The following is an 18790-nucleotide window of genomic DNA, read 5'->3' as shown; positions in this document are numbered from 1 at the left end:
ACCAAAGCTGGATGCAAACTGGGGACGTTGCAGTTCATGGCTGGTGCCTTAATTACTAGGCCTGTTGAGCGCCTCCATACAGCAATTCTTAACCTGTATTTCCACAATTGTACCTGGAAACATTGGGAAATAGGGGCCTTGCTCAAGGGATCCACAACCCTGCCGTTCTTAAACCAGCCACTTCCAGGTCATGTTAGTCACTGTTGTGAAGTAGTGGGATACCTTATTTGTGCAAAACACTGGAGTAAACACAAAGAAACATGGGTACAATAAAAAGTAACCAAAACTTGCTTTAAACAAGCCAATATTTTGTGCGGTGTTTCTTAGGATTAAAAACTGCAGTATTTCGCATTGGGGAAGTCACCACACCAAAGGAAATTTTATATTTCGCCTGCGGTAAATTCTTTCAAGCTGCTCACAGGATTTGACATAATTCTTAATTTAATTTTGGTTGTTTTTGTCAGTTTTCTTTTATAGTAATAGACTCAACTTTAATTGAGGCTGTGTGCAATTATACAACCTCAATTATGTTGAGGTCAAGTCTCTGTGGTGACCAATCTAGTGTGATCTGAAAACTTGCTTTCATAAGTCTTTATCATGATTGTAGTGTTTTTTAAGATGTGTAAGTGGTAAAAGCTGGAATTTGCGCCAATCTGTTTAAACGTAATCAACCAATGGTATTGTTCATGCTGGCTCACTGTCACACTGTCATGACTTACTGGGACACTTAGAGTTTTCGTTAATGATTTATTAGTAACACCTGTGGTTTTCCTGTTATGACAAGTCAAAATGTCTGCTGTGAAAAAGGCCTGTTACCACAGAAGGCAACTACGTCTTTGTTATATGCTACTACTAGCACACTTGGTTCAATTAATCAGTAACTTGAATGAGGGATGTTGATTGTGGAACGAAACACAAATATTGAATAGCTGGGGTGCATCGTGGAGAGGCTCTGGGAACCAAACTCACTCTCCTGCTCTTGTTGTTTCTCACAACACATCCGTAACTTTTTTGGAAATACAATACATTCTTGTTACGTTTTATTGTATTAACCTCTAAAAGTACTTATTTCAATGCTGTATGTGTATGTGCTGAAGACAAATAAACTCACATCTTAGATAAAAGTGTTTCAGCACAAGTATTATTATAAGTATTGATTGGCACAAATTCTTGGTTGTGGATTTTTAGATCATGTGCCATAGTGCTGTATTTGGAAAAATGGTATATGTGGTTTTTGATTTTGTGAAAAAATCATGAAATTATGAATGGAAAATACAGTTTTGCAAAAAACTGTTTTGAAAAATACAGTTTTAACAACCGGAGAGTAATGACTTTAGTTTGGGAAACTAAACAAAAATTGAAGAAAATAATAATGACTCCTTTATTGCAGACTTGTAGTAAATAAAAAAGAAAAGGAGGAGAAAAAGATATGCAATATATCGTCAATATATGCTCCAAAATGAAATAGTATCAAATGATTAAATATTAAAATATCATTGCTTTGTACACATTAGTAATAAAAACTCAATGTTATGTGTTGTTTGTATCCACACAAAAAAATCTAGCTAGAATTGATTGATTTGTCATGATACAGCAAACTTTGCACATTACTTTGCACAGAATATTACAAACTGCCTTGCCAAGAGTGACAATGGCTGTAAAGTCAGGCCTTCCTGTTTGTTTGCTCTGGGTCTGGAAACCAATTGCAGGAAATTGATTCTGAAATTTAAACTACCATGTCAAACAGTGGAGATGTATGTCAGGATCATTAACATGGAGGAAATCCATCTCCCTAGAGGGACAGAATGAGTAAAACACTAATAAAGAAAATTAAATTGTTTTATGGAGTTTCAGTTCAATTAAAGGCCTTGTTTTCTGCTGAGAAAAACAAACTCATTAACCAGTTATGACTGCCGTGAGATCATTTCCTCTGTTCCCAGACAACAGGAAAGTACACCTGTACCAACATCCTCAAGGACAATGTGTCAGTAATTGTGTTTATTAAAGAAACTGAGGGGTTTTTCTGTCTAGAGTTTAGTTTTGCAGTAGAAGGACACCTGTCTGACACAGGCAAAGAACTCCTGGCGAAACTTGTACTGGGTGCATACATACAGGTACATGTTAGCAGCTGCGTTGCTCAGGCTTAGTATGGTGCCAGTGTCTGCTGCTATATTTATCCCGAGGTTATAATCGTTACGATCCAAAGTGTACATGGGAGTCGTGCGAAGGATGATCTGAGTTATAGCACGGGTGACAGACAGCAGCACGAAACTCATGGACACAGTCACCAGAAGCACCACAGATTTTCTCTTCCTGGAGCGCAGCAGGGGCATGACTTTGTTGACCCTCGAAGTCAAATCAGAAGTGATATGAACCCGATTGCTGAGAGAGATTAGGCGCAGGGTCAGCCCGTTAAGAGTGAGGATGACGAGGAAGGGGAATATGTAGGTTTCCAGCGTTTGAAACCAAACCAGGGCGTGAATGAAATGAGACGGGGCCTCTGGTTTATAAATACATCTGGTCTGGTTATTCTTGTAGACTGAGGCATTAGACCAGTAGTAAGGAATGGCAAAAAGATGACTGAAGAGGAAAACAGTCGTTATAGTCCATGCTGCACATCTCGGAGTGCAGATTTTCGTTTTCATTTTCCAGGTGTGGATGGCAACAAAACGTTCCACTGTAAACACAACCACCAGCCATGTGGAGGCGTTATACGCTCCATAGTTAAAAATGTCCCTCAGGCTGCACCATGGCTCGTAACTCCAAAATGGCTCTTGCTGGTGGTACTTAACAGAAAGCTCAAGAACCACAATGAAGATCAGAACAAGGTTGTCAGCCACAGAAATGGCCATCAGGTAGAAGGTGCTAGACCTGGAAAGCATGCAGTTCCTCCTCCAGATGATCAGAAAGGTGATGATGTTGGCTGAGGAAAAGATTTGTGTCAACAAAGGCATCTCCTTAAGAACTAATACTATCACCACGTATCCATTAAATTAACCGCATAAATTCTAAATGCCACAAAACAGTAAAGTATTTTGGTATGAGATCAGCCAATAGCTCTAACTCTTACTGTACTTACAGGGGATACCCACAGCTGCTAGAGAAGGGTAGAAAACTTCTTGTAGTGTCACCATCCAGTGTTTCTTTTGAAGGCTCATATCCTCTCGCACCATAGATGGTACCATGATAGGAAGCAACATCGTAGAAGCCTCTCAGCTCAATATGCACATATTGCTTAGGCACAAGGTGGTCACTCCCACAAACCATGACAGTGTGTCAACAGTCTGGTGTTATCTCAAGTGTTGATGAAGGGGATTTATGACAGTATGATAACAGGAAAAAAAAGGCATGAATCCTCATTTGATAAAATTGTGTTTTTATCTATGTCTATGGAGTTATCAAATCAAAATGAATAATTATAATTCTCTGTAGGTTCCTAACTATGAGCAACTCTTTCATATTATCACATTGTTTTCACATTGTCATCTGATACATTGTTATAAAAAATATCAATTATAGCTGCCATTTATGCATGGCTTATTAAGATAAAATATTCAATTCAATTCAATTTTATTTATATAGCGCCAATTCATAACTGAAGTTATCTCTTTGTGCTTTTCCTATAGAGCAGACCGTATTCTTTATAATATTAATTACAGAGACCCAACAAATCCCACCATGAGCAAGCATTTGGCGACAGTGGCAAGGAAAAACTTCCTTTAAGAGGCAGAAACCTTGGACAGAACCAGACTCAATGGTGGCCGTCCATCCGCCGCTGCCGTGTTAGGTTCTTTTGCACAATGCAAAGACCACGTAGATTTTTTTTTTTTATCACATATTCTCCAAAGTCAGCAGAGTGTATAACAGAAAGAATAGACGGTGTAGTCCCTCATTCGTCCAGGAGTGTTCCATCGTAGAAAAGGTTTCAGTCGTAGTCATCTGGACACTGTTTTCAGAATCAAGACGTTTCGGCTCCCATCCGGAAGTCATTCTCAATTGTGAAAATGGTCTGAGAACTCAGAAATTTTAGCTACTCTGTGTTGCTTAAGCCCTGCCCTCAGGGAAGAGTCTGCTGTTTACCCTGCCTAGTTTCACCTGAAACGGACCTTCTTTTGTTTCCATGATGGCCCAGTAATCAGGCCTATTATTTTCTGGCTGCACCTCCCTCATCACTGACCACCATTTCTGTTTAAAGAGGGGTTTTAAAAAAAAATAACTCTTTAAACACCATGTATTAACACCATGGTCAAGCCAATCATATGCTAATCAGGTACTTAACAGTGATGAGGGAGGTGCAGCCAGAAAACAATAGGCCTGATTACTGGGCATTCGCTCAGTTTTATACAGTATGTTCCACGTCACATAGAATCATGTATAACCTGGGAGGAGGCAAACAATGTGGGTTACCCTGGGTTGGTGTCATTACTCATCCTTGACTATCAAAGGAGCCTGGAACATAACAAGGTCCCATCTTATTAGTATCTCCAAGCAAGGTGCTTTGACCTGACTCCAAATATGAAATGAAAAAGGAAAGAAACACTGAAGCTGTTTCTTGCACATCTACACACATTGATCTAATCTCTGATATAAAATTGGTTATCAGGTAGTAAACGATGGCTTGTCCCTACCTTAATGTTATTGGCAGGGCAGAGTAAGAAATGGGCCATTTTAACACACATGGGACAAGCCCTCAGGTCTTTCTGTCAGAAATCCTTTCTGCAAGAAAGCCTTACTACTTGGTTAGATTTAGGAAAAAAGAAAGGCAGAAAGCCTTTATTCCAGAAAGCCCTGAAGGCAAACTTCTCTCATGTGCATTTTAACTAAATCTAGAATGACCAGGTCAGATGAAAGGCAGTGCAGGCTTGCCAGCTCCTGAAATTCAAATCAAACAAGCCAATTCCTAAAACTTAAAGCTCCAGGAACATATAAACAAATGATGAAGCTGGCAGTCATGCGCATCCACTCCAGTGCTCAAATTGAGTTTCCTGTTATGGGTCCCCTGCCTAGACAATGCCCCAAAATACAAAAACCACAGTTTCTATCTTTAAGCCAGGACAATAGAAAGGGTTGGATCTAAGCATGGTGCTTTAATATTAATAACAGCTGATACAAGGCTTTTTTGGTTTGGAGGTAGCTCATTCATGGCAGAACAGTCTGGCTTGCCTTCTAATTAAGTTGCCAGATGAGTCTTCTTTGCTGTGACAAGTCCTTTATAGCTCTTTCCAGTTGGATTGCCACTTGGTTTCCAGGATCTGATGTCTTCAACACCTTCCTGCATTACTCTTCCAGGCTGTTGACCAGATCGGATCTCATTCTCTCCATACAGCGCATCGCATGATGTGGGCTAATTGAGAGGGTCCAAGGGAGTAATAAGGTCTGTGTCAGCTAGACCATAAATGAGAATCTCAGTTGGATAAGCTGTAGCTTCTTCACAGTTTATCAAGGTGATGCAATCAAGAGTTCCTCTCACACCCTCTTCAGCTTTTCCACAGATGTTTCTGGTTTACAACATCAACATCAACAGCCAATAAGGTCACGCTCATCTGTACAGTCATCGTATCAAACCTGCCCCATATTAGATAAACGGTTGTGACTGGCCCAACCAGATCCAGGACATGTGGAAATCTGTCTGAATGGGAGGGGGGCTAGACGCATCTGTCTGAGCAAATAAAACACACAGATTTGTCTAGTTCCCAGGCTAGTTGCTATCATTATTTGAAAATGGATATGGCATGCAACAAAGAACCCTGGCAGGAATCAAAATGGGGACGTTGCGGTTATATGGTTGGCATCTTAACCATTCAGCCACCGGGAAGGCCACTGAAAATCTGATTTTCATTACGCTCGCCCCTGTGTTAGCATGCAAACAGGAGTATTGTTTTTGGTCTGTCCTAAACCAAAATGTCTTTACAATGTCTTAACCAATTTGACTAAAACTCTGTGTATATGCCAACAGTCAGCCAAGAAACTGCACATTTGAATATTATTCACATTATTCGGACTGACATTATGTCTTGGCCAATTGATGTAGCCTAATTACAAGGCTGACTCATTTTGAGCCAGATGTCCCATTATGAAAACTTTTATATTTGGATGACTGAGGATCTGTTTTGGATCAGCTCTGCAATAACAGGTGATATTTGGAAAATAACCTCCACTGAGTGCTGTTTTTTTGACCCACCTATCTGTGCACGTCATGTTCTCTGAAGCCATTGCCATCTTTTTGTCTGGTGCTGGAAAACCTTTTCAAACCTCTTACACTGTGGACTTTAGAGCCAGCCTGGCAAGGAGAGCACTACATGTATTTGACATAAAGTGGTTACAGGCTGTTACAGCTCAGTGCATTATAAACTGACATACAAGCAATGGACACTGTTTTGAGGAAAAGGAACTCTCTCTTCAGGCTCCCAATCAAGCCGATCTCTCTCTCCAGATGCACCATCTGCTGAGATGCTGAAGAGACTCTTTGGCTGTTCTCTATGAGATAAAAATGAAATATGTTTCAGTGTCTTCTGGCTAATAGATGAAATATGCAGAAAATCTAAATGCTAGTCTCTGAAGCAAATATAAACTGATACATACAACATATGCACTGTATTAATTTGTTTTCAACAAGTCCAATCACTATGATGACTAACACAGTACTAAATTATAAACAACTTGGAATGTCTGAACTATCTTGCATGTTTTGTCAGTGCAACCACTTGATCGAATGGACATTAGTATTATTAGTTGTGGGGTTATTTGCCTTTTTCTCAAAACACAATTCAGCTGCCTTTAACTCTTTGTAAAGCAATAGTTGAACATTTTGTGAAATACGCCATTTTCTTGCCAGGAATTGGATTAAAAGATCGATACCACTGTCGTGTCTGTCCATTAAATATGAAGCAAATTACAAAAACAACTCAGCAATATTAGCTGACTAACTAGAATCTTCTGGTGAAATAAAGAAAATTGTTCCAGTTAGTCAGCTATAGTGTTGCCTGTAGTTGTTTTTTTCATTTGGTCCTTTGTTACTTGCGCAGCTAGTTGGCTGGAGAAGAGATAAAAAAACACAATTCATTTTTACACTTCTGTTTTTGCAATAAACAATATATAACGTGCTTTAGAAGTGTTAGTAGGCAGATTTTTTTTTAACTTTGGTCAGAGCCAAGCTAGCTATTTCTAGCTATTGGGCTAGCTGCTTTTATGCTAAGCTAACTGTCTTCTGGTTCTAGCTTCATACTGAATGAACAGACATGAGAGTGGTACAAATGGATCAAAACTTTCCATTGTAGGATGTGCAGGACTTCACAGCAGTGGTTTGCGACTGAGTGAAACAAGAAAAACGCAAGGAACAGAGAGAAAGAAAAACACCTTCAGACACGAGTGCTGCTTGCTATAGTAGACATGGTGCCCTGTTGCTGTGGAAACCATGGTTCTATAATTTGATCTCTACAGAGGAGGAGGACTCATCTGGAGAGTATTTCATGTCTCTGGCTGAATGGAGGGCCATCTAATAATTCACATACACTGGCTTCTTCCCAGGTTGCCCACAGCGATTTGGCACTACTTCGTTCAGCGTGCAGCAGGGGTCCCCACTCCTCCCTGCAGCCACCCACTGAGGAGATGCAAGTTTACTGATGCTGTGCCAACAACAGTGCACAAAAATATGACTATGATTACTTGCGTTGTGTGAAGGTTACATAAGGCTGTAAGCCAGTCATTAGGAAAGATGTTTTTAAATATTTCTGAAATCCGTATTTGGCACTTTCTGGCACATTTCCAATTAATGTAGACTTGTAGACCTTTTTTGTTACCTATAAAATCAATAAACTTTAAAATGATTTCAATTAAATGACAAATAAATCCTTTGTTGTCTTTTTGTCTCATTGTTTTGCCATTTGCCCTCCATATTTTAAAAGTGATACCATATGCTGTGACTAAATATTTTTAAATGAACAATCTCATATTTTGAGTTGTCACTCTATGACTGACTGTTGCATGTCTAATGTTGGATTATGTTTTTTTTTAAACTAATGATTCCACTTGCATTGGTTTCAGTTCAGATAACCGACTTGCCAATTGCATAACAAGTGTGTGGCGATGCTTCTTTTGTGCTTACATCAGGACTGAGGTTGTTAAGCATCACTGCCGGTCCAATTTACAGCTGAGAGGATGTGAAGACCAAAATGATTTGGATGTAGCTATAGAAAATATTAATCTGGTTCATCCATTTTTGGTCTGTCATCACCAGCAACATGTTTTTTATAGTATCTGATAATCCACCGACAGTGTTTTGGGCATCTAATGTGGTTCATGAAAATGACAACTGGTTTTATTATAGGTATCTATATTATTCCCCTCTCGTGATGAAATTATATCATTTTTTCATCACTGCCAGGTTTTTGTGGATTGTCATGAAACAGAGAGTAAAAGATCTCTCAGGAATTTTTCTCACAATATCGGGGGTAACTGCCCCTGTATGATAGCTGTGAATCCCAACAATCCTTCCACATTTAAATTCTAGTGCTCTGTCATGAGGGCAGAACAGTAAAAACCTCAAGGCAGAAACTCACAGGACACAGAAGTCAAACAAGACAGAAAAAAAACCCAGACTAAATCCTTGAAAATAGTTTGACAAGAACACAAGGACACAAGGAACTGACATAGTGCTATATACCTACACTAGGACTAAGCACAATATTGAGCAGTGGTGTACAACTCTACTTAAGTACATATTTGAGGTACTTGTACATTACTTGAGTATTTCCATTTTATGCTACTTTATACTTCTACTCCACTACATCTCAGAGACAAATATTGTAGCCTACTTTTTACTCCACTACATTTATCTGACAGCTGTAGTTACTTTTCAGATTACAATTTTTTTTATACCCTTCCTGTCCAATTGAATTTAAACCCCTCTTGGATTATTTTGAAAATGCATCATCACAAAACTAAAAACAGGGCAGTTTTTCTGAGCTCATGAAAAGTTGACTTTTTAGAGAAACATGGTTCTCACAGCACAGCAATGGTACAAACATATGGTGATCTTATAGAATATGATGCATTGTTGTAAATAGCCAACAGTATATAAAGTAGTTAAAAATAGCTCAACCTTAAACATCTACAGCAGTAAAATGCAACATACACATTAATGCGCCAGTAATATTAATCCAAAAACATCATATAATAATCTGACAGGGTCCGGGTCAAGTTTTTGCTGATACTACTTACATACTTTTACTTAAGTTAGGTTTTGAATGCAGGAATTTTACTTGTAGTGGAAGTAAAGGATCTGAATACTTATTCCACCACTGGTACTGAGTAAATGGTAATTCACACTAATGAAAAGGTGCAAATAATCAACTGTGATTAGCCACGGAACTAGTAGACACGCAGTCTGTGTCGCCATCTGTTGGTCACCAGTCAGCACAGCAGGAACACTTCAGAGTTCAAATCTTATAGTTAAACAGTAGTGCATACAGGATTACATTTTACAAGCCTTGAACAATAATGAAATCCTGCCTGCAATAAAATGCCTTTTAAAGCCATAATATGTTGGATCTGTGTCAGAGAAATCACTGTGGGAGCATTTCAGGCCATAGTTTGAGGTGAAGCCTCACTTGAACACTGTGAGCCTTACAGTGATGGTATTTATTGCAGGGTTATTGTATTGGATTGCAAAATAGTGTAATAGTGTCGTGTATTTGAAATAGAAAAATTAATTAACATTTATCCAATTCAGCAATAGGAGTGTCACAGAAAACAATGTAAATTACATTAAGATATGCAAAGATAGTCTGCTTAAAGCAATAGTTCAACATTTTCAGAAATACGCTTTTTGCTTCCTTGTCAAGAGTTAGATGAGAAGATTGATACCACAATCATGTCTACACGGTAAATATGAAGTTCCAGCACAGTCACTTTACCTTAGCATAAAGACTGGAAACAGTGGAAAACAGCAAGCCTGGCAAAGGTAACCTGTAAAGCTCACTAATTAACATGTTTGTTTAATCCATACAAAAACCAAAGTGTAAAAATAGCATGTTTACAGGTGCTAGAAGGCAGATTTTTGTTACATTTCGGGAGAGCCAGGCTAGCTGACCGGCTGCTGGCTGTAGCTTCATATTTATTGTTTAGACATGAGTGTGGTATTGATCTTTTCATCTAACTCTCAGCAAGAAAGCGAATAAGGGTATTTCACAAAATCCCAAATTATTCCTTTAAATGTAAAGCTAACTGAACATATTATTAGTTAATCACAGTGATGAAGTGTGTTTGCTTTCATTCAAAGCACAAGACTTCCACCAATCAATTAGGAGTATTTTTCTATTGAAGGATTTAGTGGCATCTAGCAGTGAAATTACACTTTGCAACCATTTGAATACTGCTCGCCTCACCATCCCCTTCCAAGCGTGTAGGAGAAACTACGGTGGCTGTGAAACGTGCGAAAAACACAAAAGGCCCTATCTAGAGCCAGTGTTTGGTTTGTCCGTTAGAAACATGGCGGTGCAACATGGCGACCTCCGTGGAAGGGGACCCGCTCCGTATGTAGATGAAAACAGCTTATTCTAAGATAACGAAAACACAACAATTCTTATTTTCAAGTAATTATACACTAATGAAAACATACTTAAAAATATTATATTCCATTTCTGCCAATAGCTCCTCCTAAATGTTACACACTGGACCTTTAAATGCCTGCAGTACAAGTTAGCAGGGCTTGCCATCGCTTCAGATTGAACCAACAATATCTGCATGTTATTCAGCTAACCTACGATAATCAGTGCCCCCTATGTTTCAGGATACAGAGAGTGAACTCAAGAGATGCTGCTGCCAGTCACTGATCCATCAGACAGGCTACAGTACGTCATCATGCTGAGAGGATTGCACTGCTAAAAAGGATTACACCATTTGACATTTTTCCTGACCAAAACTGCTTAACCACTTTGATTAGAGACCCCAAAAAAGAAATACATTTATGATGAAACGACGGATCAATTCAGTATATTTTTTATGTTCTCGTGGGATTGATGTGGCTGAATCGTGGATAGATGGAAGATTATTTGAGGACACAGATGTATCACTGCTGCCCACTGTGGAGGCAGCGTGTCCAATATTGTGTAAATATTATCTCAGTGACTTTCTGGAAGATTTAAAATGCCTAAATGAAAAGAAATCTAACAAACAAGTAAAGTGAAAAACAATACACAGTATTATAGTTCCTTTTTATGTATACATTTAAACAGTAATTAAATGAAAAACATTATTATTGAGAGGTCTATGCTGTCTTCTGCTGGACAACACTGAAATGCAATACACCTCTTCAGCTTGTTTTCTGTGTTGTGGTTTGATTTTAATGTGGCATGGAAAAAGTATGTCACAATGAAAAACAGTTCATTCAGTTAAAAAATGTAAACAAATGTGTGTTTAACATGTGTTTTCATTTAATATGACACAATAAATGCACATAGTACATAAAAAGGACATACGTATAACAATGTGTATTGTATTTTACTTTATTTCTTTGATTTGTTTGGTTTTGTTTTATTTAGATATTTAAAATCTTCCATATTCTTGCCTTGTGTTCATTTTAAGGTTGAATTGAAGATCAGTTCATTAAAGGCTTTTTGTAATGTTTGTTTCTATTTAATCCTTTCACTGTAAAAAAAAAAAAGATTATTATTTGACTGAGGTGAAATAGACAAAGGAACCATAAAACCATTTCATCTGCCATTAAACCATAGAAAAGCCGTTTTCTTTCCCAGGCCACGTTTTCAATATGACACACAATGAAGCATCATTATTAGAATATATAAAATCCAGTTTAGTTCTTTAGTGTCTCTAGATTTCAGCACCGCAACTGTGTCGTAAAATATTACGTGATGAGAACAAAAGAGAGCCTTTATAAAGATCCCCACACAGCAATTTTATCTACATCCACCAGCTGTATAATATAACTATACCCATCTGTGGCTCCATAACATGTAAGTGGATATGTTGATCTGTTCCATATGTTGCCTACTTACTGCCCTCTATCAGCTTTTCCTTGCCATCTAACTCCTACTCACTTGAGCTTATAAAGCTCTACTGTATTTTCTCCACAATATATCATAATATCTGTGTTAGGCTACTGAGGAGAAATGTAGTGTTCAAATAGCAGCAATCAATAATATACCACATCTATACCATGTTTTCACATACTTTTATAAACAAAAAGTACAGTTTAAACATCTAAATAAAAGAAGGAAACATCTCTGCCTCAGTGTCACATAGTGAACATATCACCATGTTGTGTATCGATAACATATTGCAAGAGACCCTTTGTTGCTTTATTATTTGTCCTACCCTTAATTGTAATGTTGTGATATATATAAATATATTTGCCTGAGGTACAAACACATTCATCTTATGACTTGCTGTATTGCATTGGAAGTCACAATATGCAATTCACTTTTTTTAAAGGGATTTTGCAGAACCTTTTTATAAAGTATAACCTACATTATACTTATACATATGTGCAATCCATACTGTTCAATACAGTGACCCTTGGCTTTATTGAACCCCCTCGGGCAAATCTTGTCGAATCCCAATGGCAAAGATCAAACTGAGGTCATTCAGGGGACAAAACCATAAAAACATAAAGGCACACAGAAAATTAAAGACATTTGAAAGCAGATGATTGCTGGCCCATGTGATATAGGGTTGGATATTGCACCTATTCAGTTGAATGGATGTGATAAATGCTTGTACTATACTAAAGCTGGAAGATTCAAAGGCAGGATATGTCACTCCAGGCTCTGGGTGCATCTGTTTTCAGTCAATTTTAGTTTTGAATAAAACTTTGTCTTCCCCACATACACTGACATTGAAAGTGAGATGGGGACAGAAATTGTCAGATTATCTCTCAGTCTTTAGCATCATTCATCAACTCCCTCTTTTCCATCCATCTATCAACTATTTTTATTTTATAGCCCCGTCATTTTTAATTAATTTACAGCCATTCTGCTTGAACAACATTTTCAAAAGCCATCATTTATTAACATATATTAAGGACTCTCAAGGACATGTGATGTGTGGCATTCCCAGAGAGAGGGAGCATGTTCAGGGGTTGTGCTCAATTTGGTAGAAGTATAATTAATACATCATGAAAGTGTCAACATGTCATTGTTGGTAATTTGTAGCCAGCCTTTCTAGTATCTTTATTCATTGTTAATGTGATAAGATACCCAAGGATAATAGGCCCTTCAGTGAGAGGCAATAACATTCTTTGAGTGTACTGAATTTGGATTTTATTGATGGTCTATATCTCAGTGAGCAGTGATATGGAAATACAACGATATTCACAGATGCAGTTAGAGCAGTGAATAGTTTATCAAGAGAACATGTCATTCAGTAACATCAGTTATGTTTACTGGGTGAATTTTTTTTATTTGAGTATACATGCTTTTCACAGAGATGCTCTTAGATATTGTAATTGCACTAAAGTGGAAATCTGATGCTGCTCTGCCAAATAAATGTTTTATTTTCATTGAAAATTATTGGTTGTATACCATCAGAGAAACAAAAAAACATGCGTAAACATGTCGGAAGAACAAGATTGAGTTTGAGAGTTTGATCACTTTCTAGAGCACTTTGAACTGCATTTGTATGAAGTTTTATAGAGTCTTTCAGCTCATTGTTTTTGTTTTTGACTCTCGTGTCGAAGTCTGTTTCCCCCTCAAATAGTGTTTCCCTAACCGTTGCCCTCTGGGATTGGGGTTATCGATAAGAGAACAGACTTCAACACAACACTGGCCCGCAACTATACTGTCTTGGTTCACTCTCACCGCTATCATAGCACCGTTTTCAGCCATAGCAGGCCACTGTTTTCAACGAAAAAGGAGTAAAAAACCCACTGTACGCTACCTGTTCAGCACCAAACTTCAGACAGACACAGTTAACAGCTAGCTGGTGAACACAGCGGAGTATTTAGGAACTAAAGAACCAGAGACCGAAATCTGACTCCAAATGAATGCTAATGTTGCTCTGTGTCTGCTGGATGTGTAAAAATCGGCAACTGTTTGCTAACAAGGTTGCTATATCAACTTTAATGGTGATAATATGTCAAAGTTGTGTTCATAGCTTGTTTTCACTGCCCCCAAGTGGCCAGATAATGTGTTATTGCAGGTTTAATTGCTACTTCTCATACATATCTATATGCAACTCACCAAGAACGGTCCTTGTGAAGAAATGGATAAACATTTCGGGTAGTTTCTGATCCTGGCACAAGTCCAGCACATAACCTCCCATAAAACCTCAACTGATCGTTTTTACACTTTCTTTTTGTATGGATTAATTAATCAAGACATAACATGTTAATTAATGAGCTTTAGAGGTGCTGGTAGGCAGATTTTTTTAAACCTTTGAACAGAGCCAGGCTAGCTTTTTCCTTCTTTTTCCAGTCTTTATGCTAAGCTAAGCAAGGGCTGTAGTTTCATATTTAATGGACAGACATGAGAGTGGTATCATTCTTCTCATCCAACTCTCAAATGTCAGACTAATTCCTTTAAAGTGTCCATAAAATCTTGGTCTTAACATTTTCAAATGGGACAAATTAAAAATAACAAAATGTATCTTACAGTAACAAGGAACCAGTTTATATTATTGACCCATGCCTCTTTGAAATGCAGCTTGGCCTAAAATGTCGACCAAGGCTGAATCCTCCTCTGATTGTGCTTATAGCTGAAGTGCTTTTAGGGTGGGGGGGAAGGGAGGATGGGTGGTTGGCAGGTGGAGGAAGTAGGAGGGGCATATACTGTATATATTTCTCTTCCCTACTTCATGGAAATGCTAGTAATGACAGACAGGTGGTTTGGAGGGCAGGAACAGAGATCATTCCTGCCTTTGGATGTCCTCGAAGAGTCCAGCATGGGGACAAATTCAGCAAATTCAGAAACAGCTCTATCTCTCATCCCTCCTCCCTCCCTGCTCCCAGAGCCCCATATCAGTCGTAAATCTTAAACCTCCCAGGACAGCATTGCCAATAATGACAAAGCTGCCCCTGTAGGTATTAAAGGACTTTTGCATCTTGCACTCAACTTCAAGTCCTGCAGCTCTGTGTGAGCTGCATCATGGCCACTGATAACCCCTCAAAAAATACAAAAAAAATGTTAAAAACAGGTTTAAGTTGGTCACTGATGATGATGTTCACAATGGCGATGAAGAGATAGTACAAGCATATAAACTTAATATGTTTTTTATTTGATATAATTCAATATGAAAAACTTGGATGGTTGTATTAACTCTATAGAACAGGTCACATCAACATAGCTAGTTATATACTGATATTTTGACAGAGAGCAGTAAAACAGTGAGGTTGAGAAAAAAGGTTTTCAGGCCGGCCAGCAAATTCTGTTCATTTTATGCCTTTTTAGGTTGTTTATTTGAAAACTGTCGCCATATTAGCTACATAATACCTAAAAAATACATATACTGAACTCTGTCTGGATAATCTTCATGGGGAAAATGCAGCATCTACGAACATGGAGTGTTTTTTCAACTTTCTTGTCCATTTTAACTGGTTTGTTTAAGAAAATAAACTTTATAGGGATTATTTACAGTCCAGTGTTATGTTGGTGAGTGAAGCACAGGAGACGAGCAAAGTAAGCAACAGCTAACAGTGGTAGCGTACATGGAATGGCATACTGGACTCACTCTAACAGCTGTTATACTCTTCTCCCTATACATCATTACTGCAGTCCACAGTATCAAAATCCATAACAACTAGGCTTACATATGTGTCTGTAAACACCACAGTTCTTAGAGATTAAATGTATCTGTTTTACTGTGTCTTTTGGTGTACTGTTACAATTTATATATATATATATATATATATATATATATATATATATATATATATATATATATATATATATATATATATATAATAAAAATAAATCTATAATTTAATACATATAATTATGTGATTTGAACGTAACTAGAGGTGCACCAAATTGCGTGAATTCCACCACATTCAAAAACTGAGACAGCAGTTACTGCTGCTTTGCTAATCTAGGCTAGGCCCTTTTTTCTTCATCTTGACTGAATTTAACTACTGCCTCATTACTTATGCTTGATAACAAACCGAATTTCCAACATGTCAGTTAATCAAAATTTACATTTTTAAATTACAGACAGAGCAAGTTTAAAAAAAAAAAAAAAACAGTTTCATTTGGTTCTGGCCACGCCATGCTTGTGTTTAACAGAACCTCTTTTATCTAATTTGAGCCGGTTGCATTGATCAATCATTGGTTCAAACCTCGTCTGTTTTTTGTTTCTTGTGTCCATATAAAAGTCTTTCGGCTGAACGTGTGTGACAAAGGTTTGATGTGCTCAGCTGCCGGAGGAGCTGAAAAAAGAACTGCAAGCCACAGAACAGGCCCTGTGCTTGATCAGGAAAAAGAAAAAGTGGATTTCAATCCAGTGCTCCATGGCCTTAATCTGCAGGATTAGGGCATCAGAAAGTTCAGGCCGGTGTGTTAGTGTCTGTGAGCATGTGTGTGTGTTTGTTTGCAAAGCTTTCTTTGTAAGTAACTTGCATGTGTGTTGCGTGTGCTTGCATGCTTTTGTATACCAACATAGGTGTGAATGAGTGTGTGAACAGTAGTATCCAGAGCCACATGTGCAGCAGCAGCAGGCAGACAGGCGGTAAGGGAGGGAGGGAGGAAGGGAAAAGGGTGCCCATGGGTTAAGAGCTAAAGCCGCTTGGCCCAGATGAAGATGGCTCTCAGGCTCTCTGCCAATCAAAGCCCAGCCAACAGCTCACTCTCACTGACGGGGCAGGGAAACGGTGAGTTAGGCCACACGCATACTTACTCTAAAAACCGACTGTACACTACCTGCTCAGCACCTACTCAGCAGACAGCAGCAAAGTTAGCAACTAGCCAGTAAACATAGTGGAGCATTTAGCAGCTAAACAGCCAGATGTTTCCCTCAGGATTAAGTGGAGACCAAAACAGAGCTAAAAGGAGAGTGAATATTGGACTTACATTCACCAGGTGGCAAGAAACATGACTCCATATGAATGATAATGTTGCTCCGTATCTGCTAGATGTGTAAATAAGCAACTGTTTGCTAACATGTTCACAATAAGTGCATTTCCATCCACCTGTTTTTATGCACATCAATTTGTGCATACAAAAACCTTTGTGGAAACGCAGAAAATTTGAAAATGTTTTTACGCTTGGCTGAGGCAGACTTGGTATATCGATGTAGTAAAATGCTACAAAGTACGATGGAAACAGACTAAGCAAATAAATCATGACATACATGAAGCATGTGACTTAAACTCAGAAATGCAAACAGAAATATCATACTGAAAATGTGCACCTCTCACTAGGGTAACAAACTTGATTATAGTCTAAAATGCCACATTATAAATAGCCTCTTCCCCTTGTGACCCACTCTGTAACCCTCTTCCAGCTTCCATATACTTACGCTATTTCATTACAGTTGTCCTTCCCTGCCATAGTATTCCTTTCTCCTCCTTCATTTTCCTGTCACTCAAATATCATGACGGCTTTCTTGTGTGTATTGTGGTAATTACAATGGAGCTAGAAGAATGTATGATGTTTAAAATATTAGAGAGGCCTGAGCACCACGGCATGACATGAGTGAACATGATGCAGTCTGTGGCTGGTGTCAGTCAGTGAGGATAAAGTCTCTGAACATCTGCCAAAACTCAGAGATCATCTAACCAGAGATGGGCACACAGTTCACTGTGACATAATGTCAAGCATACAAATACTAATGTTTTTTTTCTCCTTTCATCCATTAAATGCCAGTTGTGTTTTTGGCCATGCTATCTTTATCACTAGGCAGGTGGTGTGGATTAGTGATGCTCTCTGAACTTCAGTATGGAGTGATACACACACCATACAAGAATGTATAATCCACAAGCCTGCAATCTTTGCAATCTTTAAACAGCCACCTGTACATCTCTCTTTTGTGTCCATTTTTTCCTTAATTGCCTAATCTTCTAGCCTCTCCTCACTTTACTCCTCTAATCTTCCTATTTTGTCCCTTTGTCCCCTTTGACCCATCAACCAGCCCTGCCGCATCCTTTTTTCCCCCTATTCTATTTTTCAAAATCTACCATTTCTACTCATTAAGCCACCTCCCCTTGACAGCATGATGCTGCATTCCTTGCAAACTGAAATTTTACTGGGGCTCAGGGTCCTTTAGGTGGCCCCCAAGCAATAATTGCAATTTATTGCTAGAAATTTTACTAATTGTCTTGGTAAAATACTACGGTCTGAGAGGAGACGTGTGAAGTGTTCCAGTAGAAGCTAAAGCATGGGTAATTTGACACAAGTTCTCAAAACCACAATCCATACAATTCAGAGACGATAATAATAATTCTAAACTTTATTTGTATAGAACCTTTCAAACATACATTCTAACTCAAAGTGCTCTGCTATAGATAAAAACACATTTAAAACATTTAAACAAATATAATAAAAGGTGCACAAAACATTAAAATACAATAAAACAGGGTAGAATAATAGGAATAACATTGGAACAACACTGATTATTTTTAAATCAATTCTAAAAGAGACAGGAAGCCAATGTACACATACTAAAATGGGTGTAATGTGCTTTCTTTTATTTGTTTTGTTAAAACAGCTGCATTTTGTATAAGATGAAGTCGGTTCTCTTATTTTTTTATTTTGGGATCAATGGGCGCTAATGATATGTACAGTTGTGTGTCGTCACCATAACTATGAAATTTACACTGTGTTGTCGAACAATTTGTATAATGAAG

General features: G+C 38.2%; 1 protein-coding gene across 1 annotated transcript; it reads right to left on the bottom strand.

The window, feature by feature from the left end:
• Nucleotides 1-40: 40 nt before the first annotated feature.
• Nucleotides 41-3206, bottom strand: LOC122883346 (probable G-protein coupled receptor 139). Its single transcript, XM_044211881.1, has 2 exons — nucleotides 3080-3206; nucleotides 41-2923 (listed from the first exon to the last, which is right to left on the bottom strand). Exons 1-2 carry the CDS (start codon nucleotides 3198-3200, stop codon nucleotides 2028-2030), a joined length of 1017 nt encoding a protein of 338 aa, XP_044067816.1. The 5' UTR covers nucleotides 3201-3206; the 3' UTR covers nucleotides 41-2027.
• Nucleotides 3207-18790: the final 15584 nt, after the last annotated feature.

This window comes from Siniperca chuatsi, linkage group LG10 (assembly GCF_020085105.1).
Source record: "Siniperca chuatsi isolate FFG_IHB_CAS linkage group LG10, ASM2008510v1, whole genome shotgun sequence".
Taxonomy (NCBI): Eukaryota; Metazoa; Chordata; class Actinopteri; order Centrarchiformes; family Sinipercidae; genus Siniperca; species Siniperca chuatsi.
This window is presented reverse-complemented; position numbering and strand designations above follow the sequence as displayed.

Coding starts and splice junctions, on each gene's coding strand:
- LOC122883346 (XM_044211881.1), bottom strand. CDS start 3,200: ATGTTGCTTCCTATCATGGTACCATCTATGGTGCGAGAGGATATGAGC. Junction 2,924..3,079: donor AGCAGCTGTGGGTATCCCCT/GTAAGTACAGTA, acceptor TCTTTTCCTCAG/CCAACATCATCACCTTTCTG.